Consider the following 27,125-nt stretch of genomic DNA (forward strand, 5'->3'; position numbering starts at 1 on the left):
ACTCTGAAGACAAGCTGCAGGAGCCAAAGAAATCATGCATCCAAAGAAGCAGCAGATGGATAATTTAAAAAAAAAAAAGGGGGGGGGGGAGGGGGACAAGCAAATTAGAGGACTCAAGAATAACATTTTAATTGGCTGGCTGGATCATATGGCTGTGTTAAGCCAATTGACATCTGGATAGCAAACTGAGCAACTGAGAGCAATAATACTAAATGATTAGTCATATGACCCTGTCTGAGCCAATTGGATGGTTGAGCCATTGAACAGTGTAATAGATTCTGAAGAGTCAGAGTTGTTAATGAAAGTCAATGTTGGTAATATACTTGCTAGTTAACAGTTACTCTTAATATAACTAATTTTTTTTACGGAGGGATTATTGAAATTGTGGTTTGTTGTATTTTTTTTAACTGTATTGGAGACATTTGAGCATTTAGTTAAACAAGATGCTCTCTCTTTTCACTGAATCTGATTATCATTCATATTGAAGTTGTAGTACATTTTAAGATCTCTAACTGAAGCTACTACTACTAAACTTAGTCAGTAGCGGCCACATAACCTTTAAGTAGTTTTTGAAACTACAGTTTCTGTTGTGTCTCGTTTTCAGGTGTAGTTGGGATTAAGTATTCTACAGAGCTGTTAAACTCCTTTTTTTAATACTGTAACTATATCAGAATGCCTTTATTTTGAGAGAGGAGGAAATATGCTTTATCTATAAATTTTGCATTCTAGACATATTTTAATGACTGTTATATTTGTCACAAATTATTAGACTGATCTGAATATTTACTTAAAAAGGCCCAAACTGGTTAGAGATTGAAGAACAGGTATTGAATAGAATACTGTTTATATATGCAGTTTTCTATTAAATATAAGTATTGTGCTTATATAATGTCAGTTGACAGATATTATTTTAATGTTCATTAACTTGATCCCTCCATACAAGGAATGCTGAATCATAAGGTGGTAGTTTGAATAAAATACAGATGAGAATTGTGGGGTATGTGCATCTGCTATTGACTTAATAAACTGGTTTCAGTTTATCTGGAATCTACTTAATAATGTAATCCTGTTCACTAAGAGAACAATACTCAATTTAGACTGTCTACAACCTATCTTGCCAACTTTTAAAGTCTTTAAAAGTGAGTACAACATAACCCTAGACTCACTGTAATTCAGTTGGATAACTTTTAAATGACTGTGTACATTTTGTCTCTTTCTCCAATTCTTCCATTGTAGATCTTCAGGATAGACCTGCCTCTTCATATGCACAGGGAGCAAGACCAAAAGATAATTCATTGAGCACTTTGAGGCTGAATACATCCATGAACCGCCAGTTGCCTTCTGAACATGATTCATCTTTATTCTCCGGAGTCTCTAGCAGAAGCTCTTCAAGATCTAACTATTCTACAAGGGAAATGGAATCTTCTCAAAGGAATATACAGCCAGAGTTTACCCACATTGCCATTAGAGATGAAATTCCCTCCACAAGCAGCACTGAAAGGGTTGCGTCTCAAAGGTCACTCAGTGAGCCTCCAGCAGATACTGAAGGAAGGCGTACAACTAGACAATTACTATCTCGTTTAGCTTCTAGTATGTCATCTACATTTTTCTCACGGAGGTCTAGCCAAGACTCATTAAATGCAAGATCATCAGATTCTGAAGATTCATGTGTTGTCCCAAGAGTTCAAACTTCTACCCACTCTAGCACTAATGCAACTGCACGTCCTGAAGTTCCAGGCATTCAGACACCTGAAGCTTCTCAGGGATTTAGCTTTCTTAGACGAAGATGGGGCTTATCAGGTGTTTCACAGAATCATAGTTCTGATTCAGATGCTGAAAGTTACAGACAAGAGCCTGAAAGTAGAAATACAGGATCCTGGTTATCGTCATCTCTAAGAAATAGATGTACACCTCTGTTCTCCAGAAGAAGGCGAGAAGGAAGAGATGAATCTGCAAGAACCTCTACCTCTGAAACACCTGCTAGATCACTACACCTCTTTAGGAGAAGAGAGTCTAGCGAAGAGACTCCTCTTGAAGCACAGAGCAGCTCCCCTGGGGCTGCTGCCAACAGACCACCAACACCAGCAGTATCTAGCAGTCCTACAACTACTGCTTCCACACCAGATTCAGCTCACAGTAGAAGTAGTTCTGGAATATCAGGAATTCTTCCCGGCTCTTTATTCCGGTTTGCAGTGCCCCCAGCATTAGGGAGCAGCATATCTGACAATGTTATGATAACAGTAGATATTATTCCCTCAGGTTGGAATCAACCTGATGGAGAAGAAAGTGACAAGTCTAAAATATTATCTTCAAGAGATCCTGAAAGACTCCAGAAAATTAAAGAGAGGTAAATCAATATGATATTCCCAGTAAATAAAACATATCTGAATGGGTTAATAGACTTAATGAGACTTTAAAGAAAAGTTATTTAAAGGGGCCTCTTATTTTGAGATTGTTGCAGTTCAATTCTGTGGCACCTACAATGTCACTTATCTTCAGACAAACTTGTTCTAAACTCCTTTTTCAGGTTTGAGAACTATTTGTCAAAGGAATTAAAGTTTGGAAAAAATGCCATATACGTGTAGCTTTCACCTCTGTTTGAAAAAATTGCTTTCTTCCTACTCAGCCTCCTGTCAGAGGACACTGAAGAGGAGGAAGGTGATTTATGTAGAATCTGCCAGATGTCATCTGCATCTTCTACCAACCTCTTAATAGAGCCATGCAAATGCACTGGAAGTCTGCAATATGTTCATCAGGAATGCATGAAAAAATGGCTGCAGTCCAAGATTAATTCTGGTAAGGTAGACCTTTTTAGAACAAGTTATTTTCCTGATTAAATGAAAGATGTGTTGTTGGAATGACTAACTATTGCAGTAAAAATCATACAATCCTGGGACGTCATTTGATTTGTTAATTATGCAAAACAGTTGGAGACAAACAAAGAGAAGCATGGAAATTCTGAAAGGTATACCTGGCAATCCTACTTTGTCTTTTATACATGTAATTTTCAAAGTATCCCAAAATGCTTGGGGATTTCTGATTCCGTTTCTGGTGTCGCTTGGATTTACTAGTAAGATGGTATAACTACTCTACAATGTATTTTTTCTTTGTTAAAATACCTTACATTTTGATCCTTTCTTCAGTTGTATGGGGGGAGAGGTAGATACGCTGGAGGGTAGGGATAGGGTCCGGAGTGTCCTAGACAAATTGGAGGATTGGGCAAAAAGAAATCTGAGGTTCAACAAGGACAAGTGCAGAGTCCTGCACTTAGGACGGAAGAATCCCATGCACTGCTACAGGCTGGGGATTGACCGGTTAAGCAGCAGTTCTGCAGAAAAGGACGTGGGGATCACAGTGGATGAGAAGCTGGATATGAGTCAACAGTGTGCCCTTGTTGCCAAGAAGGCTAATGGCATATTGGGCTGCATTAGTAGGAGCGTTGTCAACAGATAGAGAAATGATTCCCCTCTGTTCAGCACTGGTGAGGCCACATCTGGAGTACTGTGTCCAGTTTTGGGCCCCACATTACAGAAAGGATGTGGACAAATTGGAGAGAGACCAGTGGAGGGCAACGAAAATGATTAGAGGGGTGGGGCACATGACTTATGAGGAGAGGCTGAGGGAACTGGGGTTATTTAGTCTGCAGAAGAGTGAGGGGGGATTTGATAGCAGCCTTCAACTACCTGAAGGGGGGTTCCATAGAGGTTGGGGCTAGGCTGTTCTCAGTGGTGGTAGATGACAGAACAAGGAGCAATGGTCTCAAGTTGTTGTGGGGGAGGTCTAAGTTGGATATTAGGAAACAGTATTTCTCTAGGAGGGTGGTATAGCTTGGGAATGGGTTACCTAGGGAGGTGGTGGAATCTCCATCCTTCGAGGTTTTAAAGGCTCGGCTTGACAAAACCCTGGCTGGGATGATTTAGTTGGGGTTGGTTCTAATTTGAGCAGGGGTTTGAACTAGATGACCTCCTGAAGTCTCTTCCAACCCTAGTCTTCTATGACTTTTTAATTATAATGACTTTATAACAAGGCACAGTATGGCAGAGTTATAAGTATTGTGGAACCCTAGCATTCCTTAGTGATATCAAATCTGCTCAAATGAATGCCTTGTTTTAAGGAATACTAACAATCTTCAGAATAGCCATAGTTTTAAACTAATTGTTTAGCTGCAGAGCACATGAAAGTGAAAATTTGGGAAATCTTTCAGAAAATGGGACTGTCCGCATCTTTAAAAGATGTATTGCGGTCCAAAAAAATCTGTTCATTAAAAAACTTCAGCACTTAACAGTTTATGCCTATATATGTGGATGGCATTGAGATTAAAATTGGTTTGGGGGTTTTGCTGAACTGTTATAAGAGGCATATAAGAATAAAACAAGTAAACTTTGACAAAAGAAAAAAGTCTATTGTTAACCTTAACCCTGTAACAGATATTCCCTACAGTGACTTCAACACTATTGCTGTCATACTTCCTTTTTGTTTAATCTTGCTATGTAAAATAAAATGGAGTCAATCACTTAGACCATAACATCTAGCCTTGAATATATGATCTGACTCTCTTGTTTTGTTTCCATCAGGTTCTTCTTTGGAAGCAGTAACTACTTGTGAGCTGTGTAAAGAGAAGTTGCATCTTAATCTTGAGGATTTTGATATTCATGAACTCTATAGGGCACATGCAAATGAACAAGTTAGTATATTTTGCCTAATTTGGTAAGTGTCAGTCTAGTGCTGGAAGTACAGTTTTTGTTTTGTTTTGTTTTTTTGTTTTTAAAAAAGAAAAATTGGTCTGATACCATGTACATAATATAAATTTATTTAGGCCATATTCTGTCCCCTAAGTGGAGCAAAAGAAATGAGAATTGGCTGCAGATTCTCGACCTAGTTCCTAGTAGGTGTAGACAAAATATAATCTCTCTCCAATTTGTAGTCTCTGTTTTTAGCAGTTACTCTGCGTGAGGTCTCTGAAATAAGATTATATGAACCTAGAAATACTGGTATGAACCTAGGATCAAATTCCAGATGGATTCAAGGTGGCAGTCTAGCTTTCTGCATACTTAAATGTCCACATTGCAGGCATGATAAAAACTCCTTACAACTCCACGATCTCTAATTAGACTCATAGACAAACTGAAAAATTTCCCCCTAAAATTTGCTATCCTGTTGCTTGCCCCATCTAGACAAAAACAAAAATGGGGTCCTGAAATAATCACTCACTGCTTAAGATATCAGCATACTTAAAAAGGAACACTAACACACTTTGGGAGTGCATATAGTGTATTTTTTATTACTAGACACGTAGGTATCAAAGTACAAAATTTTGTTCAAAGGATTTTCCTACACTTTTAGCTTGGTACTTTACCTTTGTGAATATAGTACAACCTCAGTTATGTGAATAATATTAATAAGTTCAAATAAGTTAAGTTTCCAATAATCTGGAAATTTCATAATTGTTACTTAAGGGGAACATGACCCAATTTATGCATAACAAGAAAATTGAAAGCTGAGGTTTGCATTATGTGTACTCTGAATCAGATCTCAATCTAGACACCTATGTGGGTGTCCAAGAGGAAAAAATCACAATCTTTTAAGTAACTATAAGAATCCAGTCACTTGGGGCCAGATCATGAATGTACTACTTGCATCGGTTAGCAGATACTCACAGGACTAGTCTAATTGAAATCAGTGGGACTATACCTAGAGTAATTGCTTGCTGGTGGGAGTAAGGGATTTGCAATTTGTTCCTAAGGAACTGACTCTTTTTAAAAAAAACTATTGCAACACTATTGTATGCAGTGTAGTTATAGACTTGTCAGTCCCAGGAGATTAGAGACACAAAGTAGGTGACATAGTATCTTTTATTGGACCAACTTCTGTTGGTGAGAGAGACAAAGCTTTCAAGCTTGTCTTTCTCACCAACAGAAGTTGGGCCAGTAATTGCTACACTAGTCATTTCAAGTTCTTTTGTATTACCCTACTTTAAAACTTTATTTTCTCTGCCATTAATCATTAACTATTGAAAGTTAGTTTTCCCCCTTTCCTCCCCCCCTTACTGGATGAAGTTGCATACATTTTTCCTGTTATCTTTCAATGGCTCTTTCCAGTGGGGAGAAGAGAGGTTAGAGGGCATTTTTGCTTTCTGCTATTCAGCACTGAAGTGAGCTAATAGTTTTTGGATCTATGAAAAAGACTGCTTAAGCCATAAAAAAAAAAAAAAAAAAAAAGGCCCCGATCCTCAAGTCTTTGCTCATAGACTATTCCCATTGACTTCAATGGAAGTTCTTGTGTGAGTAAAATCTATTGGAATGAATATGAGTCTTGAGATCAGGCCTAAGCAGTTTTTAGTTATGATTTCTTAATTACTTGGAGCACTAAGATCAGAAATGTAGTAGGAGATATTTTAAAGCCTCTGCATCTGTTATCCTCCCTCAGCATACTACCATTGAAACTTGGCACTGGTATGCTTTTCATATTGCTTATACAAAAAAGTTTGATTGTGGAATTTTTCTCCTATCCCCTTCAAGGCAGACTATGAATTTATCAGCTCTGGTCTCTACCTTGTAGTATTGTTACACTTGTGTGAACAACGCTTTTCTGATATGCTGGGAACTGCAAGTGAGGCCAGCACACGTGTCAGGGTGAGTGTCTCATTTTGTGGGTGGTGGTGGTTGTATAAACATTCAGGTTGTTATTTGGTGAGTTATCTTGCTATGCTCACACACTTACAGCTCATTTCCTGTGTACTTTATTTTGTAATCTCTAAAATGTGGTTGTACAGTCTAGCATAATGGGGCCATGATTTTAATTGGGGCTTCTAGGTGCTACCATTGTACAAGTAATAATGATAAAATCATAGTTCCTGTCTTTGTGGGAATTGCATCATGCAGTATTAAAATAAAAGTGTATTTTGCTGACAAGACTATTAGTGGTTAAAATAAACAGGGCATTGAATATTTTGGTGGTCTGCTATGATAATGAAAACAGATGTGTTCAAAAAGTCAAAATGTAATTTCACAGAAGTCTTAGAGGAGAAGTCTTAACTGGAAAAAATCTGATTACAAAATCTCCAGTTGTACAAGATGTACAGTTCCAAATATGAAAATCACAGATGTACTCAACCAGTCTCAAAGATATCACACTACACTAATATCCCTTTATTATAGTACTAGGGCTTGAACCTGTAAAGACCCATTTGCAGGATTTGGCCCTTAGTTTGCACTTCTGTATTACATTGTAGCTTGTCAATTTAGAGTGCAATTCAAGAAATAACTAGAGGAAATTCTTACTAGTTGTATGGATTGGATATTTATCCTTAAATTGGTGCTTATTTAGGAGTATAATAAACGATATACTAGTAATTCAGTATCATCGGAAATCATTCTTTGACCAGAGTCTGAGGCAGCAACCTAGTTATATAGGTAGAAGCTCTTTGGTATCCTATAATGGAAAAAAGCTCTTTAGCAAATTAGCTATTGAAAAGCTGGGCCTTTTAACAAGAAGCAAAACTGTAGAAAGTGTGAATTTATTCCATGAAACCTTCAAATTATCAACACATGGCCATGTCTATTTTTGTTTTGTATCAGATAGTATTCCTAGACTTAAGCATTTGGAGTAGGGAACTTGTTGGCTCTAATCTCCTACTGCAAAGGGTCATGTACATTTATGGTGCTATACATATAAAGTATATTCTTATCACTACAACTTTCAATTTATGGTGTATTGAATGTGGTTCTGAAGGCAGCTATAACTATAATAATTAGTAAATTTTAATTGCTAAAAATCTAGGTTAAGATTTTCAATGGTGCCATGGGATCTGTATACCCCATTTTCATGAAAGTTAATGGGAAACTGGGCACCCAACTCCCTCAGAGCTTTGAAAATCTCCACCCTAATCTTTTAAAGCATTAAAGTTGTAATTAGTGACTTATTTTATTGTATTTTAAGCCTTCTATTTACTATAGTTTGCATAAGTTCTTTAGTGTAGATTCTCTGACCATCATCTAGTTAAGTGGGTTCTACTTCCCCCATAAAATCCCACTATATTCAGATTAATGTAGATGAAATGAGTTCACGTAATGAAGTCATTACTCAGATCAATTTATATATATATATACCAAGTTACATTTGGTTTATCTATTATTAAAATTACATTTTGTAACACTAGAAACCAAATAGCTTTTATTAAAGTTTTTCCCATTTCCATAACTGACTGTATATTTGATTTTTGAATTAGACATGTTTTCCAGAATATAGAGCATGAACATGACACCATTGACTTCACTGTCAGGATCCTTTTTGACACAGTGGAGATTCACACTTCCAATTGGTATTACACAATAGTCTGATACAATGTGCCTTATTTTTTTTAAATAACTTAAACTTTGTACTAATGGTTTATGCTGATAAGGGCATAGAGTGACTCCCTTGGAAAGGACTTTGGGGTAAAGGCATAAAATGCATTTTTTTTCCTTTTTTTTTTTTTTTTTTTTTTTTTTAAAAGAAGAAAGCAAACCTCTGTGCTAACTTGTTGCAAGTTTCTGCAGATTATTTTGCAACATTTAAATTACTTTCTCTTTACCTTGTTTCTAGTTTATTAACCTTGCAAGAACTCTTCAGGCACATATGGAAGATATTGAAAGTAGGTGGCTTTTCCTTTCCAGATTGGTTCAGTTTCACTTCAGGTTAAACCAACATAGGGAAACTAAACTGAAAAGAATCCTGCTTGCTATAGAACCAAACATAAGTGTTGAAGCTGGCTTGTGAGTTTATAGAGCAGTGGCTATTTCATCATGTAACACTGGAAGGGTGTTGGGAGTGAATTGGCATCTAGATTAAGGGCTCAAATTAGCTTTCCTAAATGTTTATAGTCTGTTGGGGAGTGGATTTATTTTTTGAGACCAGTAAGATTATCCTCTGTAATTGAAGCCTGTGCATAACAGTACCAGGATGCTTTAATTATTCAGATTAACCTGTCTTCATTTATTGGAGTAATTAGTTCCCAAACTGTAGTTTGTGGTCACTTGGTGGTGACTGTTCCCTTTTTATAGTGGTTTTATTAGGGGAAGGCAGCTTAAATTGCAGTTGAGACAGCTCAAGTGATGACCATCTCTCCCTCTCTGGCTCCCCCTACCTGAACCATTTTGGCTATGCCTCTGTTTGTCAGCACCTGCTTTTGTGATACACACTGGTCAGTTGCAAGACCTCTAGCAGAGTGAAAGTATAGCGACTGGGTAAACTTTTCACTACCTAGTTCCTGTGCCCTGGGCTACACTGGCAGAAGCCCGCGTAGCCTAGTGTTTAAACTTGCATGGATCTAAATGTTGTCTTTTGCTTGTTGCTACGTGTAGACATTGGAAAGATATTGATGACTGCTTTGATTTGTCAACCTCAATGTATGGATGACTCTTTTTATAGAAAAATGTAATACAGGTCATAAGGCCTGAATATGATTTCCATCCATGAGATGAAGTGTTCGAAGTACTATAGGGATAGTTCTTTGCTTGTGCTCCAGGAAACAAATTCTGATTTAGTTTCATGAGCCTGAATGCATGACTTCATATGGTAATGGTCTAGTTGTTAGCTAGCTAATATTTTTCTAAAACAAAGGTGACCAGAATTTTTTATAAAATAACTTATTCCTCATTTAGATAATTGTCCTTTTATAGAACAAATGAATTCTGGAATGTGCCTTGTTTCTCCTTGAGTTTGATCTGCAGAGAATTTGACAGGTGATTTATCAATTGGCATAAACATTGAGTTTGGGAGTCTGAAATAGTGCATTAAATATGCTCTTCCTCACCAGTCTTTACAAAATAATTTTAGTTTTTGAGGGGAAGGGGAGAATTGAGGCCAGGCTTCCCTTTTAACTTATACTTAGGATTGGCGCAATTGAATTTTTAAATTGGTAGTCATCAGTAAATGTTGAATTTACCTGACACACAAATCAATGGAAAAAAATGTTAATCAATAATAGCAGTCTCTGAGTGCAGGTTTCCCTACACCTTACACCCACAGGGATGTGGCATCATTGGTGTGCAGAAAGCCCTCTGCAGCCCCACTGTAGTGGCCCTGTTCACTCGCTCACTTTCTGGGAGTGTGAGAGTTGTCCCCAGAAAGGAGGTGTTCAACAATGGGTGACCTCCCCAACTCTTGGGGGATTGTCTTCCTCCCTGTAGTCCTGGCCAGAAATGTCTGCTCAGTCCCACCAGCACCACAGCCTTCCCTGCACCCTCCGCTTCCAGGGATCCAGTTTCCCCAACAATGCAGGGAATCCTCTATAGCCCTGCTGTGAAAAATGTATTAAATTGATAAAATTAATCAATTTAATTTTAAAGGGAGGGAAGGTTAAAAATAAATACTGATTGAATTCTGCCACAGCTACTTATATTGCAGCTATTCAGGAACAACTTGTTCCTGAATGCAAGTAGGTTTATCCAAGATGGTTCAAAAGTTCTTACACTGACAGTTTTCCATATAGACGATCCTAAGCTATCTCCCACTTCAGTATGAAAAAAAGAATTTCAGCAAGTATGTCTTAACATGGCACTAAACAGTAAAGGAAAAGTAATTATACAATTGCATTGCTCACCCAAAAGTTGGTTGCACTTCTGTGGTGGTGGTGGAAGTGATTCCTGTGTGTACACAAACATCTTAGAGCACGTCAGGATGAGTGTTGCACAGAAATACATTACTATTTTTTTCAGTTTGCAAATGTGTATTCTTTCCTCTGTTTCCCTCTCATGCAGCCCTATATAAATTTCTACCACAATTTTCTATAGCACATAGTACTAGAGAATCTCTGAAAACTAGGAAAATTGTTACTTCGAAGCAAAAATAAGTGACACAGCATGGCTGACAGCTTCATAAAACTATCAGTTTTCTAAAGTATCCTCTCTGTTTGGGATAATGAATCTTTTTTAGAATTTTAGAAATACCTGAACATATTTTGTTCGCTTTGACTTTTTTCACCCCCACAACCACCACTGCTATGGTGTTTCGCTGCCATAGCTACTGGTGTTAGTCAACATAAAGAAGGGCCAGTTTATACTCAGGCTTAAGCAGGTACAGGTGTTTGGGGGTTGTTGTTTTTTTTAAGCCAGTGGCAGCTGCATGTAATGTTGTTGATGATAAATTTTTCTAGGAGCCTGCATTAAAACTTGAAAAATCTTGCATTTTAACATGCACTTGAATGGTCTGATTCTTGTGATAGAAAATTCTGAATTTTGGTATTAAATTAAATCTCTTCTATTCACATTTAAACTAAAAACAATTTTAATTCTACATTTTACAGACCTTTAAGAAGGCTTTTGATTGTACTATATTCTTCCAACAGCTTCAGAGGATGATTCCGAAGACAGTGATGCTGGCAGAAGTTTTGACACTGCTTAATGCTGCAAGAGCCAAACAGAAGTGCTGCAAAGATGCTGAACTAGCAAGAAAGTACCATCAATATGCATTTATTTTTTGCTCTCTTTAGTAGAAAGCGCATTGAATATTACTATAGTTTTTAAAGCATTACTGAACTCAATCTGTTGCTGCATACCGGAACACAAACAACGAATTTGAAAACTATTCAGCAAGGTGTGCAAGAGTTAGATATACAACGCTGTATCCCCTTTGAGATGGGATCTTATGCCTTGTTTTGAAAAAGTAGATCTTAAATATTTAAGGAAGTCATATCTCCCTTTATATTAATGTCTTACTGTAGTCAATTAGATTGCTGGATGGTCTATCAAGTTTTTCTCCTATACTGGTAATTGTGCATTTTGGGGTGGCGGGACCCATGTACTTATAGCATAAATTTTCCTTTTTAAAATGCTTATGTTGTAGTTTCTTATAATCACTTGCTTCCAGTGTTAACATAGGATGAATGGGTACTGTAAAACTACAGTGTTCAGTTTCCAAATTTTATTTGAAGAGTGTTAAACTCAATAGCAATAAGAACTTGCAAGGGGCTTCTACTATTAAAGTGTTAATGATGGCTTTTTTATGTACTGATTTGGAAATTTGAGATTATATTTGATATTATGTGGATATTCCATTAAGGAAATATTGCAGCTGTAAACTCTTGCATTTTGGCATTCCTGGCAGAAATGCAACTTGATAGGATTTAAAATCTTAATTGACCTGTTTAGTTTAAAAACCTTTTTTAGATCCCACATTCACTGTTAAAGCACTGGTTATATCAATGTGTTTTCTAGTGTTGTCACTTCTTTATAAATAAAGATGATGCATAGAACTGCGCTGGAATGTTCCTTTTTTAAACATGGGTAACTGTAGAACTGTCTTCCTAAACTTAACATGGTAGCAAGATCTACACATCTCACCTTGTAAGTCTGGTTACATACATACTGTCTTAATATTCTCTGTATAACCTGGGGAACAATTTACTGGTATAAAAACTAATACCACTCTGGGAATACTAACTTGGAAGAAGTTAGGTTGAATATACATTCTTGTCATGTACAGAAAAAGAGCCTTTTTCTGTAGGATACTTAAAATTATCTAGGTTCAGATATCTACCCATCTTTTTTTACAACTGCATTTGGTTAGAGACATCTGTCAAGGAGTAGATTACTATTGACAATTTTTTCAAGGGAAACAGATACATAACATGGTCAAGGAGAGTCCCTCTATTCCAACTAAATCTCTTGTTCTATACCATTATAAGTAGGATTCTTCCTTCAAACGCAATTTGTAATATGCATAAGCACTCTAGAATCTACCATTTCTGAGATTAAAAGCAGCCCTATTGGATTATCTAGGAAGTCCACTGCCAACACAGGCCAGTTCTTGACAGTATATACACCTCTACCCCGATATAACACGAATTCGGATAGAACGCAGTAAAGCAGCGTCTCCAGGGGGGTGGGGCTGCGCGCTCCGGCAGATCAAAGCAAGTTTGATATAACGCGGTTTCACCTATAACGCGGTAAGAGTTTTTTGGCACCCGAGGACGGCGTTATATCGGGGTAGAGGTGTAGTTGAAACAAGTTTTAAGTGACTAGTAACATGGCTTCTACTAGTTCCTGCCGTGGAGGAGGTATGACCAGTCAAGACTCCCCTACTAGGCCTAAGCAACATTTTGCTGGGCCCAGGACAAATTCATAACACAGGCTCCTATCCCATCCTATACAGACACACTAATGAAAGAGAAAAATATATTTTATTTTGGAAAGGGCACACACAAGCCTTAATCACTTTACAACTTTAGTTTGGCCTTTTTCATTGCAAAATCACAAATGATCTTACTACATTTATTTTTTTCTTGAGTTCACACACAGTAGACAAAATGACAACATGACATAAGTGTTCCCTGTGCCACAGTAGATAATCTACAGTTTTTGATGAGTGCTAGCTTGCTGAAACTTTTTTCAGCTTCTGCCAATCACCGGCAGTGCACAAAAAATTCTTAAGGCTATGCACACTTCACTGAAAATTAGTAGTTTTTTGTTGTTGTAAATCTCCTTAAGTAAGATAAGTAATGGCAGTTCAAGTTCCTTCCCCAAAATAGATTTGAGCTAGTCTCGCAGAATCTTTTTTTCTTATACGAAGTCTTGCATTTGAGAAGAAATTCAGGAAAACTATGGCTATCAACATCTTTTGGTATTGACTTCCAGAGCTTCTGAATTTTGAAGAAATGCAGTACACCAAATTTTTTTTTTTTTGGATTAACAATCTAATGTGTTTAGCCACAATCCTGAATCTTAAAAAAAAAAGGGGGGGGGGACCCCAACACGCATCAGTAAGAAATGCAGCACTACTTTCTCCTGCTTGTTAAACTTGAGTCTGATGGTAATATTACCATGATTACCTTTGGAAGTCATTAGACTGGAATCACTATTCATCTGGCTGCTGTCCTTCAATTTCCACATACTCTATATTGAAATCACCACAATATTGCTGTTTTTCTTCATCCAGTTTCCGCGTTGCTTGAACCAGGCTGTTGAGAGGCCTTGTCTGACTAGAAAAATTAGACCACTGATTGACATCCTTCAGCTTCTTTTCTTTACCTTTCTTTAAGCTCTTGGAGTTTCTGGCTGTCTGATTTGTATTTATAGCCAGACATGGCAATACTGATGATACACCAGTGACCAATGCCCTCTATGCAGCCTGAAGGTACTGTTATGTGTCTCAACCCTTCTAGGCACCCTGGAGGACCAGCTCACTGTTCAGAATGTTGCTTCTGTTCAAACACCGCATCTGATTGGCTCAGGTAGATTGCAAGATCTAGATGCTGCATAGATACACAGGTACAATCAAACATACTGAGATTATATAAATAATGTTTAGTCAAACTCAAACATCTAAAAGCCTGAATTTTTTTCTCATGGTGATGGATGGGCTTGTGCCTTGCCCCTTGGTGGATCAGGCCCCCATTTCACCTCACTTTACTTGGGGCCTGCTTAACTGAATTAAAAAAATCTAGCTTCCATTACTGCTGAAGCTTACACATATTTACATTTTGTAGTGCCCTCTGAATAGACTAGTTTGCCTCTAGTGAGGTTTACTTCTTAAGTTTGCATCAGTGAGCACAATTACTGCTGTCATGCCTGTGGGTATGTATGTCTACACTTCAAACAAACAAAAAAACAACTTGGGTTAGCCTCCCCAGGTTGCTAACTTGGGTTTAGATAGCAGTGTAGACATGCCAACTGAGCTTTTAATTCAAGTTAACAGCTCAAATTCAACCCCACACTCACCTATAAGCTTTAAAAAGTTCCTAACCCAAGTTAATAGAGTTATTGTCTCCATTACTGTTTTAACACGGGTTAGCGAACCAGAGTTAAGACTTTTTTGCAAAAGTAGACAGCGCCCATCTATACTTCACAGGAATCTGAACACTGTATTAAGTGTATGGAGACAATAACTCTGCTATTAACTTGGGTTAGGAACTTTTTAAAGCTTATAGGTGAGTGTGGGGTTGAATTTGAGCTGTTAACTTGAATTAAAAGCTCAGTTGGCATGTCTACACTGCTATCTAAACCCAAGTTAGCAACCTGGGGAGGCTAACCCAAGTTGTTTTTTTGTTTGTTTGAAGTGTAGACATCCATACCCACAGGCATGACAGCAGTAATCGTGCTCACTTATGCAAACTTAAGAAGTAAACCTCACTAGAGGCAAACTAGTCTAATAATTAATACAATCCCCCTAATCTGTTTGTCTATGGAATATGAGAATGTTTCTCTTGTTTAGTGACTTGACAATCAACAGACCTGGAGTACTGCCTTCAGTGCGTGCTTGCTTGCTCTAGTCTGTATAGCTGAGAATGCTGCCAAGGGGGGTCACTTGATCCAGAACTTCTGTACATAAACCAGAACGCTCTTAGCTTTGCTACAACATTTTGGCTATGACTGTAAACTTAGATCTACGGTGTTTCAATTCTGCACCAGAGTGCAGGAGTAGCTTATACTACTGTAAACTCAGAGAAGAGCTTCCATTCAATTACTTAGTGCAGGGGTCCCCGCCATGGCGCCCGCCAAGGCGTCTAAGTGCGCCCACGTACTGGCCGGTGGATGAGCATCTGCCGAAATGCCGCTGACAAGCAGTGTCATCCAGAGGCATCGCTGCCGATTTTTGGTGGCATTTCGGTGGCGACACCTCTGGATGACACCGCTTGTCGGTGGCATTTCGGTAGCGAAGCCTATTGATGTTGCTTCTTGTCAGCAGCATTTCGGCAGATGCTCGTCCGCCGTCACGATCCTCCGTGGCTCGTCGTCTGGTGCCCGCCAGACAAAAAAGGTTGGGGACCACTGACTTAGTGCATTGCTTGTTCATGATTAGTATCTTTAACACTAGGGATAGGTGCTGTCCTTTTAAAGGCTAGGCTCAGGCAAATTTGAATGGCACCTTGAGAATTTTCCCTGGTCCCTCTACAGGAATGAATGCTGAATACCTCAACATACATTCTATTCAGCCCTTAGACAACATACACACTAGTGCCACTCAGAGGAATGTTTAAAACATATCATGTATCTTAATCACCTTTTAGCAGACAAAAGGGTTAGAGCAGCAAAAATCCCTTCAGAGAAAATCTCCAACAGGTGAAAAAAGAGCAAGAGGCATAACAACAGGTTTGGTGCGCAACAGGAACATCAAATGCATAATGAAAATAGGGAGAGAAGCAGAATGGAGCAAAACAGAATCAGCAAAACAGCATTGTGGGGGAAAACACAGAGAAGGTGGCACTGGCTGGAGCAATAGGCATGAAGCTTTCTCATGTTTGAGCCATTTAGATTTTGTAACAAGATTTGATGAGGAAGAGAGATGACAGTGGCTACAGCAGCTGAGCTCATATCACCTAAGAAGGTGAGGAACTGCAAAAAAGGAAGACTACTACATTTCCTACTGCTCCTATTATGTTATATCTGTAGAGAATAAGGTCAGCCTCCATTTCTTTGCAGTTCCAATCCAGTTTCTGCTCAAGAAATACAACGAGGAGTCTGGTGGAACCTTAAAGACTAACAGCTTTACCCATGAAAGCTTATGCCCAAATAAATCTGTTAGTCTTTAAGGTGCCCCGGGACTCCTCGTTGTTTTTGTGGATACAGACTAACACAGCTACCCCTCTGATACTTGCTCAAGAAATTAAGATTTAATTCCATTAAGTTCTGAAGGAAGCATACTGTATACATATAAATATTCTGTTCCTTATCATGCTATTAACATAATTTACCGACTTTTAATTGGTGTGTATCAAATCTACCTTCTCTAATACCAATTCCTTTGCTTCACAGAGATGCGGACCTCCCTTGAGAATCTTCACAAGGTTTTGGTCTTTTTGCAGTCTCACTGGGTAAAATGCAACATTTTAAAGTATAGAAAAGAAAAGTTGTGGCAACAGAGTACACATGCACACAGCAATCTTTCAATTTTGTTTTATATATTAAAACAGTTGCAGGTTAGCCAGATGAACAGTTTGCCCACTAGTTTCCCCCTTAAAAAAATAGGATGACTACGTATTGCAGGGTATAGAAAGCTAATTTTGCAATCAAATAAGCATGGCTATAAATGATAGCTGCTAAACCCTGATCAGTGGAAGCAGACCCCTGTTCCTGTGCCAAACGATTTCCATGCATCTTTAAGGATCTGCACAACTGGGGCCAAGACTTGACCTCTTAACCCTGCAGCTACAATTAGCTGCAAATACAAAATTAGAGAGTTTTTGAACATTTGGACTCTAATCCTAATTTGAACTGGGCAAATAATTTGAGGAATTTCACCTCCCTCTTTTAAATTGTTTGCAGATAATTTGCTTAGTTTTGTCTGAAATTACTCATTTTGGGTAATAGCATTTTTTTTTTAAACCAGTTTCATGAGTCTGAATGGTTTGAAGTTCAGACTGTTTTGACTGGATGCAGATCACGTGGCTCATTTCTGTGCATTGACTGGAAGTTCTTTGAATTAAGGTTTCAGTGCAAACACAAATTCAAATTTTCTTTCTATTCATTTAAAATTAGCTAGTGTTTCAAACTTTCATTTGCTAAAATATTCACAGGAATGAAAACCAGTCGTGAACACAGATGAAACAAATGAATTAAAAACCTGTTATGGAAAGCTGCAGAATTTTTGAAATCTTAACGTTTAATTAAATGCTTGCTCTTTCAGAATGACACTTCACTGAGACAGACCAACTCATACTCCAGGTATTTCCAGGTGCACTAAATACAGTTGGAGAGAATTTTGAATATGAACTCTGACAGCCCAATGGGAAATACTTTTGACTATTTTTAGTCTGTCTTCTCTGTGTCCTAACAACTAGCACATTATTATGTGAGTAAAGTTATGCATGTGCTTACAGGACTGAAGCCTAAATATGGATAAGATGTAACTTTTTGGCATTTAAATAAAATTTTATAATTTTACATTTTAAGCAGTATACTCATTTTCTTCATCTATTAGAACAGTTTCATCATTGTATGGCATTTCAGCTGTTGAATGGTGTGTTATACATAAAACTCCAGAAGAAATATTTCTTTTGTACAGGAACCAAAATAATGCTGCAGAAACTGTCACAACTATGGTAAAAATTATGACCAAGGTGGTAGTCAAAGCAGTTTTATCTGAAACAAAAGAAGACAGTCTTGTAAATGACCATTCATACACAAGGCATCTATACTAAAGGGGATATAAACATTAAGTGCACAGTTATCAAGTTTATTTTATAATTAATTGCATTCAGTGGCAGCACATGGAAACCTTGGGATTATTTGGCAAACATCCTAAAACATTAGCTCTTCCTTTCCTGTAATCTAGTCTGTCTTCATAGTTGACTTTTTTTGTCATTTAATTGCTTAGAAAAATTCCAACTGTTGGGACTTCTTTTCAAATCCCAGTTTCTACTCTTCCTTTTCCAGAATTCTTTAACCAAATAAATATTTATTCTGAAGTTAAAAAGGGATGAACTACTCTAGGCCTCGCACTTTACACATCACTAAAATAATGAATTAACTTCATTTTGGCAGAAGTATTTTATAGCTGTGCCTTTTTCCAAGGGATTAATTTAATCCCAAGAGTGGAGCAAACATAATGGAAGAACAAGTTAGCATTCAGTTTGTGGTATTTTTCTGATCTCTCAGGGGGAAATTACTTGCGGAAATTGTACATTTACAGGTGTCAGGGAATTCAATTTAGAATGTACTGCTTAGTGCTCATTGTAGGAAAACCTGCTCCTCATATACAATGTGGGGTTAAAAAAAAATTAAACTAGCACCCACTGATCCTATGCCTTTCTTGACAAACAGAAAGAATCTGCAGTAGTCAAGGAATGAGAATAGAATTTACCCTTAAGTGTCACAAATACTGTGAAAATACAAGAAAATATGGAGCTGTTGCATGCCTAAAGGTGATCATTCTTTCTTTTCATTCCCCTTATTGCCTACTCAGGGTTTAAGTGGCTCCAAGAGCCTGCCATGGAAGGAGTATCTGCACAAGCTCTGAATAGGCCAGCTGACAAGGGGAATTTAGACTCATGATTACACAGATCCATATTAAGCCCTCACCTCAGTGTAAATCAAGAGTAACTCCACCCAGGTCAATGGAAGCTACTCCAGATTTACAAAGGTGTAAGGAGAGGATATGGCAGTGGTCATGTCCAGCGACAAAAGAACTACTGCCTAAACCCACCCATGTGAATTCCATTCCCCACAGAAATAGCTACACAAAGCCTGATTATTAGAACTTGCAGCTGAGGAAGTGGGAGTGACTTCCATCCTTTGGGCTCAGGAAAAACTAGTGCCTTTGATTATTGAAAATTTAAACTAGTTCAGAAAGTTGTTTGTATCTGATTACAGCCATGGTTTGGTTCAATTGAAATGAGCAGTGACCCAGACATTTTTGAGCAAAACTACTCATTCAATAGGCAGGTTCTATTGGTTTCAGAGGAAAATATTCTGAATCAATCCAGATGCTTCAGAAATACTCCATTCAAGCTTATGTTAACCATTTAGTTCAAAACCTCCACTGATAACAGAGGATTTCTGTTCTGTATAAAGTGATAAGCTATTCAGATTTAAAGGGAGAAAAAGTAGCTTATTTAAAAAATGTTAATTTCTATTAAGAACATTACATTTCTAGTTTTGATTAACTAATATGAACCTTATGCTATTTTGTTAAAATGGGACATTAACTGCCACCAGGTAAGAGTGGGTTAACATTTGGCAGACAAGAAAACTTACATAGACATGAGGCAATTTATCTTCTAAGGCAGTCACTTTCTCCATTTTCTTTAATTGTTTTACAGGCCTCCTAACTCAATATTGATCCAATTAGCAAATATTTCACTGAGATGACTATAAAGAAAACTGAAAATTTCTTTTGAACAAAATGAACTCAGTGTCCTGGGGATTATGTGATAAAAGTAATGCTGATTCCTGACTTGAAGAGGTTACTATGAGCTCAGATAGGGATGCCCTCTCTTGTATTGCACTACTGAAAATCTTACTCTGCTAAAATGGTAAAATAATTGAAGTTATGGAATTAGGGTGACCAGATGACAAAAACTAAATATTGGGACACATGGGGGGGCAGGACACCGCCGAAGCAAAAAAAAAAAAGCCGGAGCGCCACCGAGGCCAAATATCGGGACAAATGGGGTCCCGAAAATACATCCATCGGGATGCGGGACAAACAGCTGAATATCGGGACATCTGGTCACCCTATATGGAACTGGTCAAGCAAAGTAACAGATATTTATAAACTGGTTCTGAATATGTATCTTTATGACTAGTTAAGTTACATACTAGTTACTCTTACAAGTAGTAGGGCTAGCTCCAGCAAGGGACATTTGTTCCTGACCCCTTAATTTAAGGCTTGTGTAAGTACACAGGATGCCATGTTGGGTTTATAAAAATGCTTCCTGTTACAAAAATGGTTTCGCTCACACCTATTTGTGCCACACATGGATGAAGGTATAATTTTGAAGTGTTTCTTTTTAAAATGTTGTTAACCTATTGGGGCCTATTCATAGTGGTGACACAACGATGTCAGCTGAAGTCATTTTTATGACAGAGTTTAAAAGCAGTTTCCAAACACAATCCATTTTGAAGTGCAGGTGGGGCCTGAAAAGCACCTTAGTTATCCGTGAACACGTACAGCCAACAACCTTAGAGATCTGCTTCCCTCATCCTCTGGTCTGAAGACCATCCTTATGTTTTAGGTTGAATAATTTTAGTACATTCTGAATTCTCAGATGATTTAGCAAATGGAGAAGGTAGGTAGAAACTAGGCAGAGGCCAGGATGAGAGTTGTGTCTAGGAAGGGAGATGGATAAGGCTCCACTTGTTACTCTGAACAAACCCTTTAGGGGTTAGTCATAACAGCTGCAGGTTTGATAAAGAAAAAGGGAATTCCTATCAGTGTAGGGTTACCATATTTCAGGTTCCCCAAAAAAGAGGACACTGTCGAAGGTGGGGGGAGGAGGAGCTGGAGGAGGTATTTGGGACGATGCTGGAGGGGTATGTGTACTTGGAAGGGTACCTGGGGGAAGCTGCAGGGGGTACCTGCAGCCTCACTCTCAAGGTAGGAGGCAGTGTCGCTCCCTCTCAGCGTGCTGATGCAGGCCCAGGATAGAGGCAGCTGTCAGTCAGCACCTGCCTTGGGGCCTCTCCCCCTCCCCAGGGATGGGTGCTGGGGCCTAGCTGGGTGGGATCTGACAGCTGTGGCTGCAGGGAAGAGACCAATCAGGGCATGGAGACAGCTCTTTCTGAGCTGCAATGTCTGCCCGCAAAAATCCCCGACACTGCCTCTTATTTGAAAAAGAATTTTAAAAAAAGAGGTTGTATCCAGGAAAACCCAGACATATGGTAACCCAATATCGGTTTATTCCTTTATCTATTTTACATCTAAGAGATAAACACGACTAACCATCCAAAGCGAGCTAAAAAATGTCATAATCTGTGCAACCCTGACCTACCTCTCTACTAGCAGTGGGAATTTTACTAACCTCTTGCCTTTTGAAGTTCTAATATAGGTAATAAAGCTCTTTCCCTTCCTTGTGAAAGCTTAATCTAATATTATAGCAACAGAATATCAGCTGACATAATATGTATGCACATCACCCAAAATAAGGTAACAGACAAATAAATCAAGATGTGTAGTTCTATAACCAGCAGAAATACAGTGTCTCCTTTTTTGGAGGTGGGAGTTGGGAAGCAAGTGAGTGGGGCAGTGAATAACATCCATAAAATGCTTGTAAACTTCAAGCAAAGGTATGCAAACACTCACCTGGTAAGTACTTCTTTTCATATGCAACTACAAGAAAAAAAAGATTTAAAATTAGGTGTTTAGCTTGTTTCATGTTTGTATGGAATAAACTACTATTTTCAGAGAAAGTTAATTTTCATCACACTTTTTGATGTGTAAGCAATTGAGGGAAGAATGCTTTCTCACAGGAAAAAGTTTACATAACTGTATTAATAAAAAAAAAGATGGTCCCACCACTCATGCAGATGTCCATGAAGTTAACAGAAAATGCAGAATAAGGTAACATAAGTGTGGATGAGGGGAGGTGTCATTTAAGTGTGAAACTAGGAGCCAGACTCTAATATCACTTCTATGACTGGTTCCTCTATGTCCTCAGTCAAGTCACTTTGGCTCCCGTCTACACCACGGGCCTTATTCTTACCCTGATGAATGAGAGAAGTGCCTTGCCTTCAACAGTTACTCCTAATTTGCACTGGTAAGAGAAGAGGACTAGGATCCTGCAAGTACAACTTTGTTTTTATAACCAGGTTGTGACATGCTCATCTGACTTGGTTGCAACAAACATAGCTGCCAAGTGTCAACACTTAACTCTTCCCCCCCCCCCCCCCCCCAAACACACCGATGCATCTACATGGTTCCACATCCACATAACTTATGTTTCTAAAACTAACCGCAGCACAATGTATTATCATTGTAGTGGATTAGAGGCTATTGTAATTCCTGTTAATATATGGTTCTTCAATAAGGATTTTGAGACAGTAACACAGCAAACTCATGTTTTTAGATATATTGTGTTGGCTTCTAGAAAACTGAACTACTATACAAAAAAGGATCACCCACGAACAGACATCCTGACAGTAGTGGTAGGGCAAGGCTACAGAGAGATCTCTAACATAAGCATGAACACTCCTTCTCTGTGGCTTCCCTTAGACTGAAATTATATGCACAGTCATGTGATTAACTCCTCTAGAACTTTAGATAAATTCTCTCTGCAAGCTATTCAAGGGATCAATAATTCAGATAATTATCAGTAAATCAGAAAAACAATAGCTTTTATAGTCCACAAGACTTGTGGCTTGTCTCCACTTAAAATGCTACAGCTGTACTGATGCAGCTGCACCGCTGTAGCACTTCAGTGTAGACACTGTCTACACTGATGGGAGAGATTCTCCTGTCGGCATAGGTAATGCACCTCCCCAAGGGGCGGTAGCTAGGTCAATGGAAGAATTCTTCTGTCCACCTAGCACTGTCTATACAGGGATGTAGGTTGGCTTAACTACGCCGCTCTGGGGCATGGATTTTTCCACACCCCTAACCAATGTAACTAAACTGAACTAATTTTTTATTGTAAATCAGGCCTTGGCCAAAGCAGAGTACTGGAAAACAACCCAGAACCAGCCCAAAGGAAAGAGAGGAATAGGGTTTCTTGAAGAACTGTTTAAGTTATAGCACCATTAAAGCCTATCTTTAAGCATATTGTGAAATCTAGTCTATTAATTGTTAAAGACCAAACACATAGTGAAACAAAATTATTAAAAATATAGTTATGGGGGTGTGGCTAAGGCAGCAAACAAGATAGTGGCTTAATACAGCTCTCTGCAATAAACGGCAGTGGGGGAATAAATGAAAGTGATATAAAAAGATATAAAGAACCCTGAACCCACAGATCCATGCCTTAAATTTGAGTAACTATCAGTGGAGCTATCTTTGAAAAGCAGGAGGAGAAAAAAAAAGGGTGAAGAGAGCTGGCAGATCCCAGTCCCACAGAGCAGCCTTGGTGGGAGAAAAATTGAGCAACTGAATCCAGTGCCATCAGCGTGCAGAACATATGAAAAATGACTCTGCAAGCCCAGAGATACTGAACTGGACCCTCATTACCCTGTAAAGAGACAGGGGTGAGTGCAGAAATTTTTAAAAAAAAAATCAAAATAACTTGTACTATTGTGGCTGGGAAAGGAAGCGTGGCAGAGGCCATTCTGGAAAGATTAGACAAATAGAAGTGTGGCAAGAGCCATCTTTAGAGAGAAGCAACTAGCAAGAAGGAAAGACAAGAAGATCTAGATGTCTGTGAAAGGAAAGATCTTCCAATATAAAGATCTGTTCCTCCAAAACAAAGACATGGCTACTAAAGAGAGTAACTTCCTCTCCAGTGAATTATGAAGGCAGGTGGAGAAAGACCAGTCACTATCTGACCTGAAGGACCTGCTGTTAAAAACAAAAAAAAGATGAATATGGAGATGAGGGAAGAGTTCCAGGCTTACAATAAAGAAATAAAAAATGAAGTTAATGATATGAATGGGAAAATATAAGATGTGGAAACAGGATTAATCAAGCACTTGGACAGCATTACTAATCTAAATGAAAGAATTCAAATAATTGAGGGGGGAAAAAGAGAAGAAAAGAAAAAACAGAATTAAAGATGGAGGACATGGAAAATACAGAACACAGGAACAAAGCAAGGATTAAGAGTATTCCAGAGAAGACTGAAGGAAGAAATCTACTGGTCACACTGGATGATATTTTCCATGACATATTAAAATCGGCAAATAAAGTATGATATATTGCAGGGGAATGAGATTCCTGATTTGTGGAAAGACACAACAATTGTAGCAATTCCTAAAGAAGGAAAAGATCTTACCAATTGTGCATCATAACACCTATTTATTTAATTAATGTGGATGCTAAAATTTATGCAAAGGTGATAGCAAACAGATAATGGGTATGTCTGCAGCTGGCCCGGGTGAGCTGATTTGGGCTCATGGGGCTTTAGCCCTGAAGCCCAAGACCGCTATGTAGACTTTTGGGGGGGGGGGGGGAGGGAGGAGGGGGTTGGGAGTCCCAGAGCTTGGGCTCCACCCATGCCCAAACATCTACACAGCAATTTTATAGCCCCGCAGCCCAAGTCCTGAGAGCCCAAGACAGCCGACCCAGGCCAGCCATGGGTGTTTAATTGCTGTGCAGTCATACCCTGAGTGCCATCTTGCCCAAATATGTTCCGCTGGACCAGTCTGGATTTGTTGTTCAAAGGAATATCTGATAATATCAGAACTCTGAATTGAACTATAATGTTAATTATAGCAGTTCTTCCCGTGTGCTACTTTCTTTGGATGTTGAGAAAGCCTTCGACTGTCTGGAACGGGAGCACCTCAGACAGATTTTGGAAATCAGTGTTATAGAGGCATGTCGGCACGATATACTCATCCTCGAGCATCTGCTTTGGTTAATGGTCATCAATCCCCTCCTTTTAATTTGTTAAGGGGTATGAGTCAGGATTGCCTGTTATCCCCGCTGTTGTTTTCTTTGGCAATGGAGCCATTTGCAATAAAGCAGGGGTCTCAAAGTCCCGGCCTGCGGGCCATCTGCGGCCTGAGAACCTCCCCACTGCGGCCCGCGGAGGAGAGACACATGCAGCCACAATGCCGGCAATGTCTGCTGTAGGCGCCGCCCCCCCACAGCTCCCATTGGCTGGGGGAGACAGAGATACCATCACTAGTCACCAGGCAGAGTCAGCCATGGAGGCAGTATCATTAGTTGCTGGGCAGAGTCAGCGTCACTTTTTTCCACAATGAATATAAACAAGTCAAAATACCAAACACTACTATCTGATGCACACCTTGCTGCAATCCTGAAGGTTTCAACTGCTCAGTCACCGAGGCCAAACATCAAAAAACTGACAGAACTGAAGCGTTGCCAGGTGTCTGGCAAACATTAAAAACTCTCTGGCAGGAGAAGAATTGTATAAAGTTGTATGACAGTTTTATTATTTCTAAGAAATTCAAAATAAAAAATACAATATAAACGTTTTCTTTTCTGAACACCATCTTCAGTGACATTATTGGCCTGCTGGGAGGATTTGAGGACTGGCACTGGCCCTAAGGTAAATTGAGTTTGAGAGCCCTGCAATAAAGGTAAGAAGTAGCCCCTGGGTAAAGGGCATCAAAACATCTTCTGGATTAGAACACAAAATAGCTCTGCACGTGGACAATGTCCTGTTATATTTGCAGGAGTCAGAAGCCTTGTTAAAAGTTATATAACAATTGACTTTGGAACTTGGGCAGGTATCAGGCTTCAAAATAAACTACAATAAATCTGAAATTTTATGAATTAATATTCCCAAAAGCTCAAAACAAACTGTGGTGAGCTACATAAATTTAAATGGGTAAAGGAATCTTTAAAATGTGTAGGTGTAAATATTGTGGAGAAACATAAAAAAAATCTCTAAGTGAAATTACCGTCCAGTCTGGAATAAAGAAATCAATCTGGATGTATACATGGGAAAGGGGATATACATCTTTAATTTGGGTAGCTCATAAAGAAAATTTGTATAAATTATTGTATAGATGGCATTTGACTCCAGGTAAGATCCATCTGCTAGAGAGATGCTATTAGAGGGGTTTTCTGTGGGAGGGGCTGTTTTGGGAAAGTGGAACATACTTGCACATGTAGTGGTTGTGTCTAGGAATGATATGATTTTGGGAGGAATTTAAAGAAATGCCAGCTTCCTGGAGATCCCCTGACATGCTTACTGAATGCTCCTGTAGAGGATCTGCATTTTAAACAAAGGACAAATTATTTATTTTCTATTGTTAGCAGCTAGACTCTGTATTGCACACTACTGGAAAAATATGACCCCTTCACATCAAGTATGTACAAAAGAGAAGTGCCAAAAAGAGGACAGGTATTTAGAAATTTGGTCATCTTTTCTAGCGTACTCAGAGGAGGAGGGCTCCCAAGCTAGCAAGCTAAAATGCCACGTTCTTTCAATATTAACCTGATCCTGAACATGTACAGTGTAGTAAGTTAACGTTTTATTGTAACTTTGTCATAATCAAAAGTTTAAAATGTGTGTGTGTGTGTGTGTGTATGTACAGAGAAAAAAGGAGAGAGTCATGTGATGTAGACCCACATTGTACTTACAGGCTGTTTTACAAAGGGTCCCTGTCAGAGGAAGATCTTCACAACTGATTTTTTTCCATTCCCCAGACTTAGTGTACATAGAAGCACATGTGTTCAGGAGTTCCTCATTGCTCTCCTCTTCAATCCAATTGGTAAATTTCATTTCCGACTTGTCAAACCATTTAAAAGCATTATCTGTGATTGAAGGAATTATACATTATGTCATTCATGCAAAAACAGTTTTTCACACTTACAAATCAAACGAAATAATTGAATTTAAAAGAAAACTGAACATTTTGAAGTTATTTCTTGGTACTTTGTACAGGCTGCATCCTGGCAACATGCATCAAATCCAGTGCAGTGAGAGATGCTCTCGAGAGCTTCTTGGACAAGAGAAATTCTGCCAACATACACCAGGCTGACATTTGGGCCAGATCACCATGTTTCAGGACACTTGTTACTACTCCTTTCTCATAAAGAATATACTCATTGCTCTTGGACGATATCATATGTGGTTGCCAGTTTGGGTTCAA

At 38.6% G+C, this 27,125-nt stretch overlaps 2 protein-coding genes across 7 annotated transcripts in view; one reads left to right on the top strand and one right to left on the bottom strand.

Moving 5' to 3' along the window:
• The window catches only part of MARCHF7 (membrane associated ring-CH-type finger 7), a 34,963-nt gene extending 23,494 nt beyond the window's left edge, over positions 1–11,469 (top strand). For 5 of the 6 annotated variants that reach the window (XM_065413409.1, XM_065413408.1, XM_065413412.1 and 2 more), the window contains 6 exons: positions 1,237–2,347; positions 2,627–2,796; positions 4,575–4,684; positions 6,519–6,632; positions 8,584–8,632; positions 11,327–11,469. In XM_065413409.1, the coding sequence (XP_065269481.1) occupies positions 1,237–2,347; positions 2,627–2,796; positions 4,575–4,684; positions 6,519–6,632; positions 8,584–8,632; positions 11,327–11,382 (1,610 nt within the window). In that variant the 3' untranslated portion in view covers positions 11,383–11,469. Of the gene's footprint in view, positions 1–1,236; positions 2,348–2,626; positions 2,797–4,574; positions 4,685–6,518; positions 6,633–8,583; positions 8,633–11,284 lie in introns of all 6 variants that reach the window. The other variant, XM_065413410.1, reaches the window with a different exon arrangement.
• A 1,680-nt stretch (positions 11,470–13,149) lies between these two features.
• CD302 (CD302 molecule) overlaps positions 13,150–27,125 on the bottom strand; it is a 41,594-nt gene continuing 27,618 nt past the window's right edge. The window contains exons 4-7 of the mRNA XM_065413414.1: positions 26,614–26,787; positions 21,718–21,744; positions 17,860–18,056; positions 13,150–14,230 (exon numbers count right to left, since the gene is read on the bottom strand). Of these exons, the coding sequence (XP_065269486.1) occupies positions 17,863–18,056; positions 21,718–21,744; positions 26,614–26,787 (395 nt within the window). The 3' untranslated portion in view covers positions 13,150–14,230; positions 17,860–17,862. The remainder of the gene's footprint in view (positions 14,231–17,859; positions 18,057–21,717; positions 21,745–26,613; positions 26,788–27,125) is intronic.

The sequence above is a fragment of the Emys orbicularis genome, chromosome 11 (genome assembly GCF_028017835.1).
Source record: "Emys orbicularis isolate rEmyOrb1 chromosome 11, rEmyOrb1.hap1, whole genome shotgun sequence".
Taxonomy (NCBI): domain Eukaryota; kingdom Metazoa; phylum Chordata; order Testudines; family Emydidae; genus Emys; species Emys orbicularis.